Source organism: Indicator indicator, chromosome 22 (assembly GCF_027791375.1).
Source record: "Indicator indicator isolate 239-I01 chromosome 22, UM_Iind_1.1, whole genome shotgun sequence".
Lineage (NCBI taxonomy): Eukaryota > Metazoa > Chordata > Aves > Piciformes > Indicatoridae > Indicator > Indicator indicator.
Window position 1 is genome coordinate 17,712,393 of NC_072031.1, and position 12,948 is coordinate 17,725,340.

At 56.8% G+C, this 12,948-nt stretch overlaps 1 protein-coding gene across 1 annotated transcript in view; it reads left to right on the forward strand.

Moving 5' to 3' along the window:
• The window catches only part of CFAP70 (cilia and flagella associated protein 70), a 33,057-nt gene that overhangs the window by 1,782 nt on the left and 18,327 nt on the right, over positions 1 to 12,948 (forward strand). Inside the window, exons 3-12 of the mRNA XM_054390899.1 lie at positions 3,004 to 3,190; positions 3,641 to 3,736; positions 4,315 to 4,394; positions 5,383 to 5,559; positions 6,476 to 6,658; positions 7,056 to 7,139; positions 7,764 to 7,785; positions 7,856 to 7,998; positions 9,424 to 9,558; positions 11,975 to 12,090. Coding sequence (XP_054246874.1) covers positions 3,004 to 3,190; positions 3,641 to 3,736; positions 4,315 to 4,394; positions 5,383 to 5,559; positions 6,476 to 6,658; positions 7,056 to 7,139; positions 7,764 to 7,785; positions 7,856 to 7,998; positions 9,424 to 9,558; positions 11,975 to 12,090 — 1,223 coding nt within the window. The remainder of the gene's footprint in view (positions 1 to 3,003; positions 3,191 to 3,640; positions 3,737 to 4,314; positions 4,395 to 5,382; positions 5,560 to 6,475; positions 6,659 to 7,055; positions 7,140 to 7,763; positions 7,786 to 7,855; positions 7,999 to 9,423; positions 9,559 to 11,974; positions 12,091 to 12,948) is intronic.

The window sequence follows — 12,948 nt, forward strand, 5'->3', positions numbered from 1 at the left end:
CTTGACTGTTGGTTCTACACAGCCATAGAATGCTTTAGGTTGAAAGGGACCTTCCAACTCATCCAGTGCAACCCCTGCAGCCAGCAGGGACAGCTGCAGCCAGAGCAGGCTGCTCCCAGCCCCAACCAACCTGCCCTGCACTGCTGCCAGCCATGGGGCAGCTCCCACCTCTCTGGGCAGCCTGGGCCAGGCTCTCCCCACCCTCACTGCCAAACATTTTCTCCCTTCTCTCCACTCTCAATCTCCCTCTTTCACTTCCAACCATCCCCCCTTGGCCTGTCCCAGCAGGCCCTGAGAAAAACTCTGTCCCCAGCTTTCTTCTGTCCCCTTGAAGCACTGTGAGGCCACCAGAAGGTCTCCCTGGAGCCTTCTCCTCTCCAGGCTGAACAACCCCAACTCTCCCAGCCTGGCCTCCCAGCAGAGGGCTTCCACCCTGCCAGCACTGCTGTGGCCTCCTCTGGCCCTGCTCCCACAGCTCCCTGTCTGTGCTGAGGACTCCAGAGCTGCCCCAGCACTGCAGGGGAGGTCTCAGCAGGCACAGCAGAGGGGCAGAATCCCCTCCCTGCCCCTGCTGCCCACACTGCTGGGGATCAGCCCAGGACAGGCTGGGGCTGGACTGGCAGTGCTTGGTGCCAGCTCCTGGCCAGCTCTGCACACCCAGCACCCCCAAGGCCTTCTCTACAATAAGGTTTCCTTTACTGGTGCTATGTTGGAACATATCTCTCTCCTTTCTCTGCCTCACTGACAGCTTTTTAAAGCAAAAATGTGTTCTCAGGGTGACAGATACCTCTGCAAAGATCTTACCTGGGCCGCCAAGTCAGATTTTCATCTTAGCTGCAGTGATTTAAGTCATATTGAAACCATTTGTGTGGCTCTGCTTTGAAAAGGCAGTGGCTGCAGCACAGTTCCAGGACAAGATCATGATGAGCTGGTTGAGATCAAACTGTGACTGCTTCCACGTTCTGCATGATCTATCCAGCTGTCCTTGGAATCTTCTAGAGGCACTGGCATTTAGCAGGGAATGTGGAGGAGAAGCTCAGCTACTGCTGCAAGCAGAAAAAATGCAAATCCCTGCTTCTGCTCCAGCAGCAGAAAAAAAAACCAAAATCAAAGCAACAAACCAAACAAAAGCAGCTGTCTTGGGTTTTTCTTTCTGAGGTTTTCACTGTGTTTAAGTGCCTCTCATGCTGAGAGTCAGCAAACAGCATCTTAGGTGAGCAGTAGAAGGTAAGAGGAGAGAAAACAAGTGTTGGAAAGAATAGATTGGAGGCGAGATTGCCTCTGGAATGTTGGGGTTTGAATCTGATTGCTCCGTCTTGGAAAAGGCTTTGGCAAAAGGAGAGAGAGAGGTAAAGAAGTGCAGTAATAATAGCAACAACATGAAAAAAACATTCCAGCTGGAAGAGGTATGGAATCTGCTTAATTAGAAGTGATGTAGAGGAGGATGAGAGAGGAGCCTGGGATAATTAATGGCACAGAGAAAGGTTAATGGGAGTCTTCTGTTTAGCCACTCATTAGCCACTTGTAGGTCAAGGAGAGAGTCAGGAGGACTGAGGGGAAATTGATGGGGACAGAGTTTTTCTCAGGGCCTGTTGGGACAGGCCAAGGGGGGATGGTTGGAAGTGAAAGAGGGAGATTGAGAGTGGAGAGAAGGGAGAAATGTTTGGCAGTGAGGGTGGGGAGAGCCTGGCCCAGGCTGCCCAGAGAGGTGGGAGCTGCCCCATGGCTGGCAGCAGTGCAGGGCAGGTTGGTTGGGGCTGGGAGCAGCCTGCTCTGGCTGCAGCTGTCCCTGCTGGCTGCAGGGCTTGGACTGGATGAGTTTTAAAGGTCCCTTGAAACCAAACCAGTCTGGGATTCCATTCTGTGATATCATCATAGAGGGTAAGTGGAGAGAGTGGAGCACCTGGCCCCATCCTGCTACATGGGAGACATGAAAACCCCAGGTCCCTTCAAAGCATTCTCTGATTCTGTGCAAATTCAAGTGAAGGAAATCTCTTCTTGTGCAAGAGCCACCATGGAACTAATCAGCCCAGTGACAGGGAGAGAGGAAGGTGGAGGGGAGGCCCTTGGAGCTCAGCTGTCCCTTGGCTCAGGATGAGAGAAACTGGCTTTGGGCACTCAGTCCTGTGGTCAGGGTGGCATCTGCTCTTCCCTGCACAGAGAAGTCAACTGTGTTCCTCCTGCCAGGAGGCTCTTTGGTGTCTGCCTGGCTCAGCACTTCTTGTGCTGCCATGGAGGTGCCCAGTGCTGCCTGCTGGTGCTGCCTGGCACAGGGCTGGCTGCTGCCATGCTCTCAGCACTCACCACCCCTGGGTGCCCATGTTTCACCCCCTCGGTGGTGGTGGTTTAAAATGCAAACCTCCTCTCTGCACTTAGAGCAAGAGGTGTCAGGCTGGGGGTAACAAATTACAGAGCTGCCCACAGAGCTTGCTGGAGCCCCTCTTGGATTTCAAGGCATTCTGCAGCCAGGTGATAGGCACAAGTGTCCTGGAAGCTCAGCCGTGCAGCTCAGGAGCTGCTTTCTTGGGAGGGGACAGCTCTCAAGCTTCCTGGGAGCACAGGAATGTCAATGGGAGGCTTTGGGGATTGGCTTTAGATGTGGGGAAAAGGAAAATAAGGAGAAACTTGTTTGGTGTGAGGGTGCTTGGAGGCCTGGAGCAGGCTGCCCAGAGAGGTTGTGGAGTTTCCTTGTGTTCCAGCCCCACCCTGCTGGCACTCTGGGATTCTGTGTCTTTCATTGCCTTTCCCTGGGGTGAAGCTTGGACCTCTCCATCTCCCCTGCTGCATCTCTTAATAATGTCCTTGGGGCATCACAGGATGGTGAACAGGCAGTTTCCCTCCTAAAGACAGGGAAGGGTGAGGTCTGAGCATGGCCAAGCTCTGCTCCTCTTCACTACCAATAAACCTGCTCCTGGGGCTGGGCTGAGCTGCCTGCCAGAGGTGGCTTTCATCCTGGGCCTGCTGCTGAGGAGCCAGCTGCTGAAGGTGCTGCTTTCTGGACAGAGAGCCATCAAAAGTGAGGTGTCAGCCACTCTGGTGTGTGTGGAGTACAAGGGGAGCATCCTGGGAGACTCCTCCAAGGCTGATGTCTCACCAGATGGGACAGCAAAGTACAACTTTGAGTGCAGCTTTGAGTGCAGCCCTGCTGGCCCCATCACCCTGCAGGACCTGGCACAGCAACCTGTGCTCTGTAAGTACCTGAGGCTGCCTGCCCCTCCCCCCTGCCTGCCTGCCCCTCCCCCCTGCCTGCCTGCACCTCCCCCCTGCCTGCCTGCACCTCCCCCCTTCCTGCCTGCCCCTCCCCCCTGCCTGCCTGCCCCTCCCCCCTGCCTGCCTGCCCCTCCCCCCTGCCTGCCAGCACCTCCCCCCTGCCTGCCAGCACCTCCCCCCTGCCTGCCTGCTTGCCCTGGCACTCACTGGGTCAAGAAGAGCTCTTTGCTGAGGGATCTCAGCCCTGTTCTTCCCATCCCTGCTAGCTGGAAGAGTGCCCTTTCAGCTTGGCCTGTGCTCCTTGGCTCCTGTCCTGTCAGCCTTGGGAGATGAAGTGTCAGCATGTGCCAGAGCTGCACAGATCCTTTGCAGCCCCTGACCTGCTGGTCTGAGGAACTCTTCCAGCTGCTCTCTCTTTTTATCTCTCTAGTGACAGTGATAGAAGTGTTGCAAAAGGACAAGAAGCAGAAGGATAAGACCATGCCTCTTGGCCAAGCTGTGGTGGACCTTCTGCCTCTGCTGCAAGGTGTGACATTGACTTCCACAGCCTCCATCAGCACTTCTTGCTCCCTGTTTTACTTCACTCATTCGTAGAATCACAGAAGGGACTGTAAAGATGATCTGGTTCCAACCCTGCTGCCACGGGCAGGGACACCTCCCACCAGCCCAGGCTGCCCAAGGCCTCATCCAGCCTGGCCTTCAACACCTCCAGGCAGGAGGCAGCCACAGCCTCCCTGGGCAACCTGTGCCAGTGTCTCCCCACCCTCACTGTAAGGACCTGATGATCTTAGAGGTCTTTTCCAACCTTCATGATTCTAGAGCAGAGGAATTGTAAACCATCTGATTGCCTCCTAACAGCAGAGAATCTCCCCTGGTTGAGCACACCACATCTTCCACCCTGGCCTCACTTTTTGCACCCTGGCACTTTCTGACCTTTGCTTATGGTCCCTGACTCAAACTTACCTGCCCTGGTCAAGATGCCTTTCATAGCACCCAGGGCAGGGTAAAGAGGGGCTGGCACCAGGAGCTCAGCACTGGAAGTCAGGCCATGATTTCTCTCCAGATGCTCTCATTTATGCTGTCCTCATCCTTGTGTCTTCCCAGGACAGTGCTCACTGAAGGTCTCAGCTCCTTTGTATGCAGTGCCTGCCTCACCCTCAGAGAGCCTTCAGCCTGAGGCCAAGGTATGTAGGGTTTGGAACTGCTCCTTGGCTGGCTGGGGCTCTGCTGCTCCTTGATGGAAGGTGAGGGTGACTCAGCCACCTCCCTCAGCACAGGTGCCCTAGGAGCTTGGAGGCCTTTCCTGCTCCACTTGACATCTGTCCGTAGTCACCTATCATAGGTGAGGTGGTGCTGGGAAATGTTCATGTGGGCAGCTGCCAAATAACCCTGGGAAAAAAAATAGTGGAGGGGGAAAGCTTCTTGATGAAAACACAGCAAGAGGCAGAGGCAGCACTGCCTGCCCTGCTTCATTTGTCTGCTGTGGAGCAAACCTCTCATAGTCCATTATTGTACAAGCTCTGATGGCCTCTCCTGCAAGGTCCTCTTTCACTCAGCCTCTTGAGGAGTCCCCAGGGAAGAAAGCAGGGAGTGAAGGATGGGGCTGGGACATGTGCCTGGTTTTTCTGCTGGCCTGCCTGTGCTTAGCACTGTGAGGCAGCTGGAGGGCTGGATGTGGAATTAACTCCTCTGTGTTTAAGAGGTGTTGCAGAGTAAGCAAGGTAAGGGGGGTGGGGGTGTCTCATTAGGGAGGAGAGATAATAACTGCTGAACAGCTGGTTTTGCATCTCACCCCAGCCAGCCAGGGCTGGGACAGGGAATTACAGCCTGTGTGAAGATGGGGCCTGAGCTTGGCACTCTCTGAATCACCACAGCAAAGTCATTGTTTGCCATCATCCCTGATGCTCCTTCCCTCTGGCTCGTTTTGGGAGCCCCTGACTCTTCTTCCCTGGCTCCCTTGGGGCACATTCCATGCCTCAAGCAGGCAAACAGCACAATTCAGACAAATTGATGATGAATATTCCTTTCCTGTGCTGCTCTCTTCTCTTTTCCACCTGAGGTGAGGAAGAAGCTAAGATGATACATTCTGACCTTGGCTTCTCAGCTTCTCCCTCAAGAGCAGGAGAGTTCTAACTGGATGGTTACTGGCTCTGCTTTATCCTTGTCTCACAGGGTGGCCTTGAAGTGATAGTGTGCACCTCAGAGCCCCTGCTTTCTGCAGCCCAGATTTCCAGTGGGAACCTGCTGAGCATCACCTTGGAGGCAGCTTACTCTATCCCTGAAGCTTTTGCCTCAGCAGGACCCCTGCAGAACTACATAGCTGGTCTGCAAGTACCAGTACCTGGAGAGGTGAGAACTGCTCCAGGCATGCTGAGAGGGATTTAGCTGCTGCAGAATTTATTGTTCTCCCTCTGTGGAACAGTGGCCAGGCACATGGGGTGCCCAGCTCCTGTACTTGTGCAACAGCAGCCTTTAGAACCAGGAAGTCATGGAGTGGTTTAGGTTGGGAGAGGACTTTGAGACCATCCAGTCCAAGCCTTACTCCAGCACTGCCAAGGCACCACTGAGCCATGGCCCTCAGCACCACAGCTACACAGCTCTGGAACCCCCCCCAGGGATAGGGACTCCATAGCTGCCCTGGGCAGCCTGGACCTGGCCTTGACAGCCCTTCTGGGGAAGAAATTGTTCCTCATAGCCAACCCAAACCCTCCCCTGGAGCAATTTGAAGCCATTGCCCCTTGCCCTGTCCTTGGGAGCAGAGCCCAACCCCCTCCTGGCTCCAGCCTCCTCTCAGGGAGCTGTAGAGAGCAATGAGGTCTCCCTCAGCCTCCTCTTCTCCAGGCTCAACACCCCCAGCTCCCTCAGCTGCTTGTCCCCAGCCCTCTTCTCCAGACCCTTCCCCAGCTCTCTTGCCCTTCTCTGGACCTGCTCCAGCTCCTCAATGTCCTTGGAGTGAGTGGCACAAAACTGCACCCAGCACTCCAGGTGTGGCCTCAGCAGTGCCCAGCACAGGGGTGTGAGTGCTCAGGGTGCGTGTGGCATGCTGTTTGTCACAAATGAAGGTCTGCTTGGCAGCTGCCAGGGTTTTGTGTTTTTTCTCCACGTGGCTATTTATTTTCTCTCCATTCTGTGTGTGCTTGAGCAGCTTTTCCAAGCCAGGCCCCTGCACTGCTGTTTTGTTCTTTTAGGTGCAGCTCAGAGCAGCTGGTGCTTGCTGCTGCTCCTGCTGGTGATGAAAAGTCTTTTCCCTCTCATGTCTCTCTAGCAGGACTTCCCTTTGGTCTTCAAGAATGGCATCCTGAAGCTGGCTGGTGAGAAGGAGCCATTGCCCCGCCCCAGGAAATGGCCCCTTGATAACATCCTGGCCCCTGGAGCTCTCAGCATCCCCAGCTCCTTCATCCTTGGTGGTCCCTTTGAGGATGAGGATGGAGAGCTCAACAAGCCAGAGGTGAGGGAGGTGGCTGGAAGAGAACCAGCAGGGCTCTCTGAAGGGGCTGAGAAGGACCTGCAGAGCCTTGGGAGGGCAGGAAAATGTGGGTGGTGGGTTCTCTGCAGAGTGTTCAGACAAGGAGAGGGTTCCCCTGGGAGAGCAGGCCCAGGAGGCTTCCCTGGGTGCTTCTAGTCCCCAGGAAGCTGCCTGCTGCTGAGCTGCTGGGCTTGGAGTTGTGTTACCTCCTTGTGAGCTGAGCTCTGGTGCCTGCAGGACACTTGGCTAAGGTGGCCTTGCTGTGTGGGGGGTTGGACACCTCTGTTCTCCCCCAGGAACCATTCTGGGAGATGATCTGGGGAAGATGCAGGCTCTGGAGACTGTTGTCCTGGTTCTAACCACCTGCTGTTTCTCACAGGACAGGGAGTTTAGGACCCAAGCAGAAAGCAGGAAGAGGATCGTGTGGGATGTGGAAAGGCGTTGGTACCTGGATGCTGCTGCTGTGCTCCAGTAAGGCAGCTGAGGAGCTCCCGCCCAGCGTGCTGGGGACAAAGCACCTGGCATGGGATTAGCTCTCAATTGCTTTTTAGCTACTTGTGCCATAACTGCACCCACTGGTGTGGATGGAGAGCAAAATGTACAGCTCTGGGCTCCTCAGTTCAGGAGAGACAGAGAAGTGCTGGAGAGAGCCCAGGGGAGGCTGCAGAGCTGCTGAGGGGCCTGGAGCAGCTCTGTGAGCAGCAAAGGCTGAGAGCCCTGGGGCTGAGAGCCTGCAGAAGAGCAGCCCCAGAGGGCAGCTGAGCAATGCTCAGCAAGAGCTAAAGGAGCTGTGGGTAGGGGGCAAGAGGCTGGGGCCAGACTCTGCTCAGTGGTGCCCAGGGCCAGCACAAGGGGCAAGGGGCACAAAGTGGCAGGCAGGAGGTTGGATGTGAGCAGGAGGAGAAAGTTGTTTGGTGTGAGGGTGCTGGAGGGCTGGAGCAGGCTGGCCAGAGAGGTTGTGGAGTGTCCTTGTGTGGAGAGCTTCCAACCCCCCCTGGGCATTGTGCTCCTGGGCATTGTGCTGTGGGTGCCCTGCTGGAGCAGGGCTTGGGCTGGGGGAGCTCCAGTCTCTGCTGTGTTTCCCAAGCCTGCCCCAAGCACATGTTTATGTGGCCTGGGTGGGAGCAAACCCAAGTGTGGGGATGTTTCAGAGCAGAAGGGAGAGGGGGTGGTTCTCAGGCTTGGTTCCTGCCCCTTCTCAGTGTCCTTCTTGTGCCTTCAGCCTGCAGCAGCACATCTTGGAGTGCCAGTACTGGCCTGTGGAGCTCTGCAGGGTGGCCCTGGCCTCACCCAGCAAAGGGAAAAGCAGCAAAGCTGACAAGGTGAGAGCAGGGGGGGATGTGCTGGCCTGGCTTGTCAATTCACCAAGATTTTTGTTTTCAGTGCCTTTGTGATACCCAACACAGGCTTGAACCTGCCAAAGCCAGTCAGAGGGCTGGAGCCTTTGTAAAGGGAATCACTGGCCTCACAGAGCTGCTGAACAGACAAAGGATCAGATGTTTTCCTTTCTGATGGGCTGTGGGAGCTGGGTGGGGAGGGTGCTTCTGAGAGCTAAGGTAACTCACTGAGCTGCTGGGATTTTGAAACATCTGGAAGGAATTCTGTGCCTTCTTGCTTGAGGTGTGGATAAGTTTTGCTTTTGTGCATGAACTAAGGTCATCTGACAGAAACATCCCCTTGGTGCTGCTCCTGGCAGCTGGCTGTGAGAGCTCCTAAGCTGTTTCAGGGCAAAGTCATAGAGTCAAAGACTGCTTTGGGCTGGAAGGGACCTTTAAAGCTCACCCAGTCCAAGCCCTGCAGCCAGCAGGGACAGCTGCAGCCAGAGCAGGCTGCTCCCAGCCCCAACCAACCTGCCCTGCACTGCTGCCAGCCATGGGGCAGCTCCCACCTCTCTGGGCAGCCTGGGCCAGGCTCTCCCCACCCTCACTGCCAAACATTTCTCCCTTCTCTCCACTCTCAGTCTCCCTCTTTCACTTCCAGCCATCCCCCCTTGGCCTGTCCCAACAGGCCATGAGAAAAACTCTGTCCCCAGCTTTCTTCTGACTTCTTGAAGCACTGCAAGACCACCAGAAGGTCTCCCTGGAGCCTTCTCCTCTCCAGGCTGAACAACCCCAACTCTCCCAGCCTGGCCTCCCAGCAGAGGGCTTCCACCCTTGGATCATCTTTGTGGCTTTTGTGCCAAGCCCTGGACCCCTAGTGATGTCCCAGACCCCCCCAGTTTCTCTTTCTTGGTTCAGGGCAACCTGCGTCTGCTGCATGAGGTACACATAGAGCTCACTGAGAAATGTTTCCCCAGAGCCTCAACACAAGCTGGGATCAATCCCTTCCAGCACTCACTGCTGCCAGGGTTTTGCAGCTCTGCTGGAGATCCTTGTCCCCTGCACTGAGAGTGCTGCTAGCCTGGGCCCCAGACCTCCTTGGGTACCTTACTTCAACCCCCAAGCTGCACAGTTCTAGTGGGGTTCAGTTGGATTTCTAACCACGCTGTTGGCAGTTCTGCAGCACTAGCTCCAACAGACCTCCCTGAGGGCTGGCAGAGTGTGGGCACTGGAAAAGCTGCCCTGTAGGCACTGGGATCAAATGGGTACCCTCCATATCAAACAGCTCCACTCTTCTCAGCTCTGTGCCAGGGAGCCACTGGCTCATCAGGTTTGCTGTGTGGCCTCCTCTTCATGGGACCAGTGACCTTCTTTCCTTCAAGAGAGTCAAGGCTGCTCAGTGTCTCAGTCCTTGCTCTGTGTTTCCAGGGAGATGAGGACAAGCAGATCTCCTTCCATGGGGTGGCCTACGTCAACATGGTGCCTTTGCTCTGCCCTGGGGTCAAGTGCATCCGAGGGGCTTTCCCTGTCTGCAGCTACCAGGACAGCCAGGTGCTGGAGAAGGTGAGAGCATAACCGGAGAGCCAGGCAGTGTGGGGGTTGGGAGCAGGCAGTGTTGGGGGTCTGGGAGCAGGCAGTGTGGGGGTTGGGAGCAGGCAGTGTGGGGGTTGGGAGCAGGCAGTGTTGGGGGTTTGGGAGCAGGCAGTGTGGGGGTTTGGGAGCAGGCAGTGTGGGGGTTGGGAGCAGGCAGTGTTGGGTGTTTGGGAGCAGGCAGTGTTGGGGGTGTGGGAGCAGGCAGTGTGGGGGTTGGGAGCAGGCAGTGTTGGGGGTGTGGGAGCAGGCAGTGTGGGGGTTGGGAGCAGGCAGTGTGGGGGTTGGGAGCAGGCAGTGTTGGAGGTTTGGGAGCAGGCAGTGTGGGGGTTGGGAGCAGGCAGTGTTGGAGGTTTGGGAGCAGGCAGTGTGGGGGTTGGGAGCAGGCAGTGTGGGGGTTGGGAGCAGGCAGTGTTGGGGGTTTGGGAGCAGGCAGTGTTGGGGGTTTGGGAGCAGGCAGTGTGGGGGTTGGGAGCAGGCAGTGTTGGAGGTTTGGGAGCAGGCAGTGTGGGGGTTGGGAGCAGGCAGTGTTGGAGGTTTGGGAGCAGGCAGTGGTGGGGGTTGGGAGCAGGCAGTGTGGGGGTTGGGAGCAGGCAGTGTTGGGGGTTTGGGAGCAGGCAGTGTTGGGGGTTTGGGAGCAGGCAGTGTTGGGGGTTGGGAGCAGGCAGTGTTGGGGGTTTGGGAGCAGGCAGTGTGGGGTTTAGGAGCAGGCAGTGTGGGGTTTAGGAGCAGGCAGTGTTGGGGGTTTGGGAGCAGGCAGTGTGGGGCTTGGGAGCAGGCAGTGTGGGGGTTGGGAGCAGGCAGTGTTGGGGGTGTGGGAGCAGGCAGTGTTGGGTGTTTGGGAGCAGGCAGTGTGGGGGGTTGGGAGCAGGCAGTGTGGGGGTTTGGGAGCAGGCAGTGTGGGGGTTTGGGAGCAGGCAGTGTGGGGTTTGGGAGCAGGCAGTGTGGGGCTTGGGAGCAGGCAGTGTTGGGGGTGTGGGAGCAGGCAGTGTGGGGGTTGGGAGCAGGCAGTGTGGGGGTTTGGGAGCAGGCAGTGTGGGGCTTGGGAGCAGGCAGTGTTGGGGGTGTGGGAGCAGGCAGTGTGGGGCTTGGGAGCAGGCAGTGTTGGGGGTGTGGGAGCAGGCAGTGTGGGGTTTAGGAGCAGGCAGTGTTGGGGTTGTGGGAGCAGGCAGTGTGGGGGGTTGGGAGCAGGCAGTGTGGGGGGTTGGGAGCAGGCAGTGTGGGGTTTGGGAGCAGGCAGTGTGGGGTTTAGGAGCAGGCAGTGTGGGGGCTGGGAGCAGGCAGTGTGGGGGCTGGGAGCAGGCAGTGTGGGGTTTAGGAGCAGGCAGTGTGGGGGCTGGGAGCAGGCAGTGTGGGGGCTGGGAGCAGGCAGTGTGGGGTTTAGGAGCAGGCAGTGTGGGGGGTTGGGAGCAGGCAGTGTGGGGGTTGGGAGCAGGCAGTGTGGTGCTGGAGGCTGGCTTTGAAACTTCTGATGCTGGAGGAGGCCAGAGAAGCTTCCAGGTGCAGACTTGTTAAGGGCTGAGGAATTTTGAGAGTGCAGAAGCAGCTCTGGGAGCCGAGAGAGGCTCTGAATCTCACTGCACTGCCTTCTGTGGCAGCAGCAGAGAGGGAGGGCTGGGGCAGGCTCCTCTCTCCCTGGAGCAGGAGCAGAGGAGCTGCCTTGCTGGGAAGAGCAAACAGTGGCTCTGACAGGGGAGCGTTTCCCCAGGCAACCACCACAGAAGCTGTCACTGGAGGTTTATTTGTCTTGGTGGTTCTCCCCCTCTCTGTTCCTGCCAGTGGCACTTAGAGCTCCTTTTCCCCACACTGCTCCCAGCACAGACCTGAGGTTCTTTCAGGAGGGCAGGTGCACAGCCTGCATGCCCTGCCCACAGCCCCCACGGTGCCCGGCTGCAGGAGCTGGGTGGGTCACAGCCCTTCTCCCTGGGCCAGGCTGCAGGAGCTCAGTGGAGGTTCAGGTTGGAGATCAGGAACAGTTTGTTTGCTGCCAGAGTGGTCAGGGACTGGCACGAGCTGCCTAGGGAGGTGGTGGAGTCCCCATCCCTGGAGATGTTTCAGCAAGGTGTGGCCATGGCACTTGGGGACAGGGTTTGGTGGCCATGGTGGGGTTGGGTTGATGTTGGACTGGATGATCTCAGAGGGCTTCTCCAACCCAAACCATTCTAGGATTCTGTGATAGCCTAAGCTGAGGCTTCACAGCTCTGTGGTATCAGAGCTGGCCTTGAGCACCACCAGCTGAACTCCTAGGAGGGGAGGATGAGGCTGCACAGCTTCTTCATGCATGCAGGACCCTGACAATGTGTTTTGCCACAGAAGGGGTTAAGATAGAGGGTTGGGAAAGGCCAGCTGGCCCCTTGATTCCCTCTGCTCCCTCTTTTCTCTTTTCCAGACCAAAAGGCAGCACAGTGCTTTCCAGGATCTCAGGACACAGCTCAGTCTGAATAAGGAAGGGTCATTGACCCCAGGAACTGGCAGTCCCAGCAAGGCTCAGAAAGAAGACAAAGAGAAACCTCTCATCCAAAGGGTAAGGTCTAGAGGGGCCCCTCCCAAGGTGCCTGCTCCACTGCCACCTCAGAGGTGCAGAAACCAGGAACTGAGAGGGTGCTGCCTCAGCCAGCTGGGAGATCCTCAGCAGCTTCAGGCTGCCTGAGCAAGTGCCCACCCACATCCTCACCTTGGAGTGATGCAATCCTTTGGGCTGGAAAAGAGCTTTAAAACCATGGAGTCCAACCACTGCTTGTGGAGGTGTGAGGGTTACTGAGGCTGAAACAAGAGATGTCTTTCCCTTTGCTTTAACAGAGGTCCACTGTGGCCAAAATCCAGAATTCAGATGCTTCTGTAGAAGCTGACAGCATGGCCAGTCCCAGCCTTGATGCACAGGTAATTATGGGGAAGGGAAGGCAAGGCAAGGGAAGGGGGAAGGCAAGGAAAGGGGCAAGGCAAGGCAGTGCTGCTAGACCTGCACTATGCTGCTGGCTCCTACCTTTCACACAATGAAACCCCTCAAGAGTCAGTCAGCAGCTGATGTTTTATGGAGATGCTGACCTGGAGTGCTCCCAGTGGTGTCCAGCTGGAGGGCAGCTTGCCACGGGGCTGGAAGGTCTCTGTCAATAGCCAAGGGGTTAGCTGAAAGGGTTCCTTCTAATGGAGCCTGGAGAAGAGAAGGCTCCAGGCAGACCTCAGAGCAGCCTTCCAGTATCTGAAGGGGCTCCAGGAGAGCTGGGGAAGGACTTTGGACAAGGGCTGGGAGTGCCAGGATGAGGGACAATGGCTTTGAGCTGGGAGAGGGGAGAGTGAGAGTGGATAGGAGGAAGAAATTGTTTGGAGTGAGGGTGGGTCTCGAGACACTGGCACAGGTTGCCC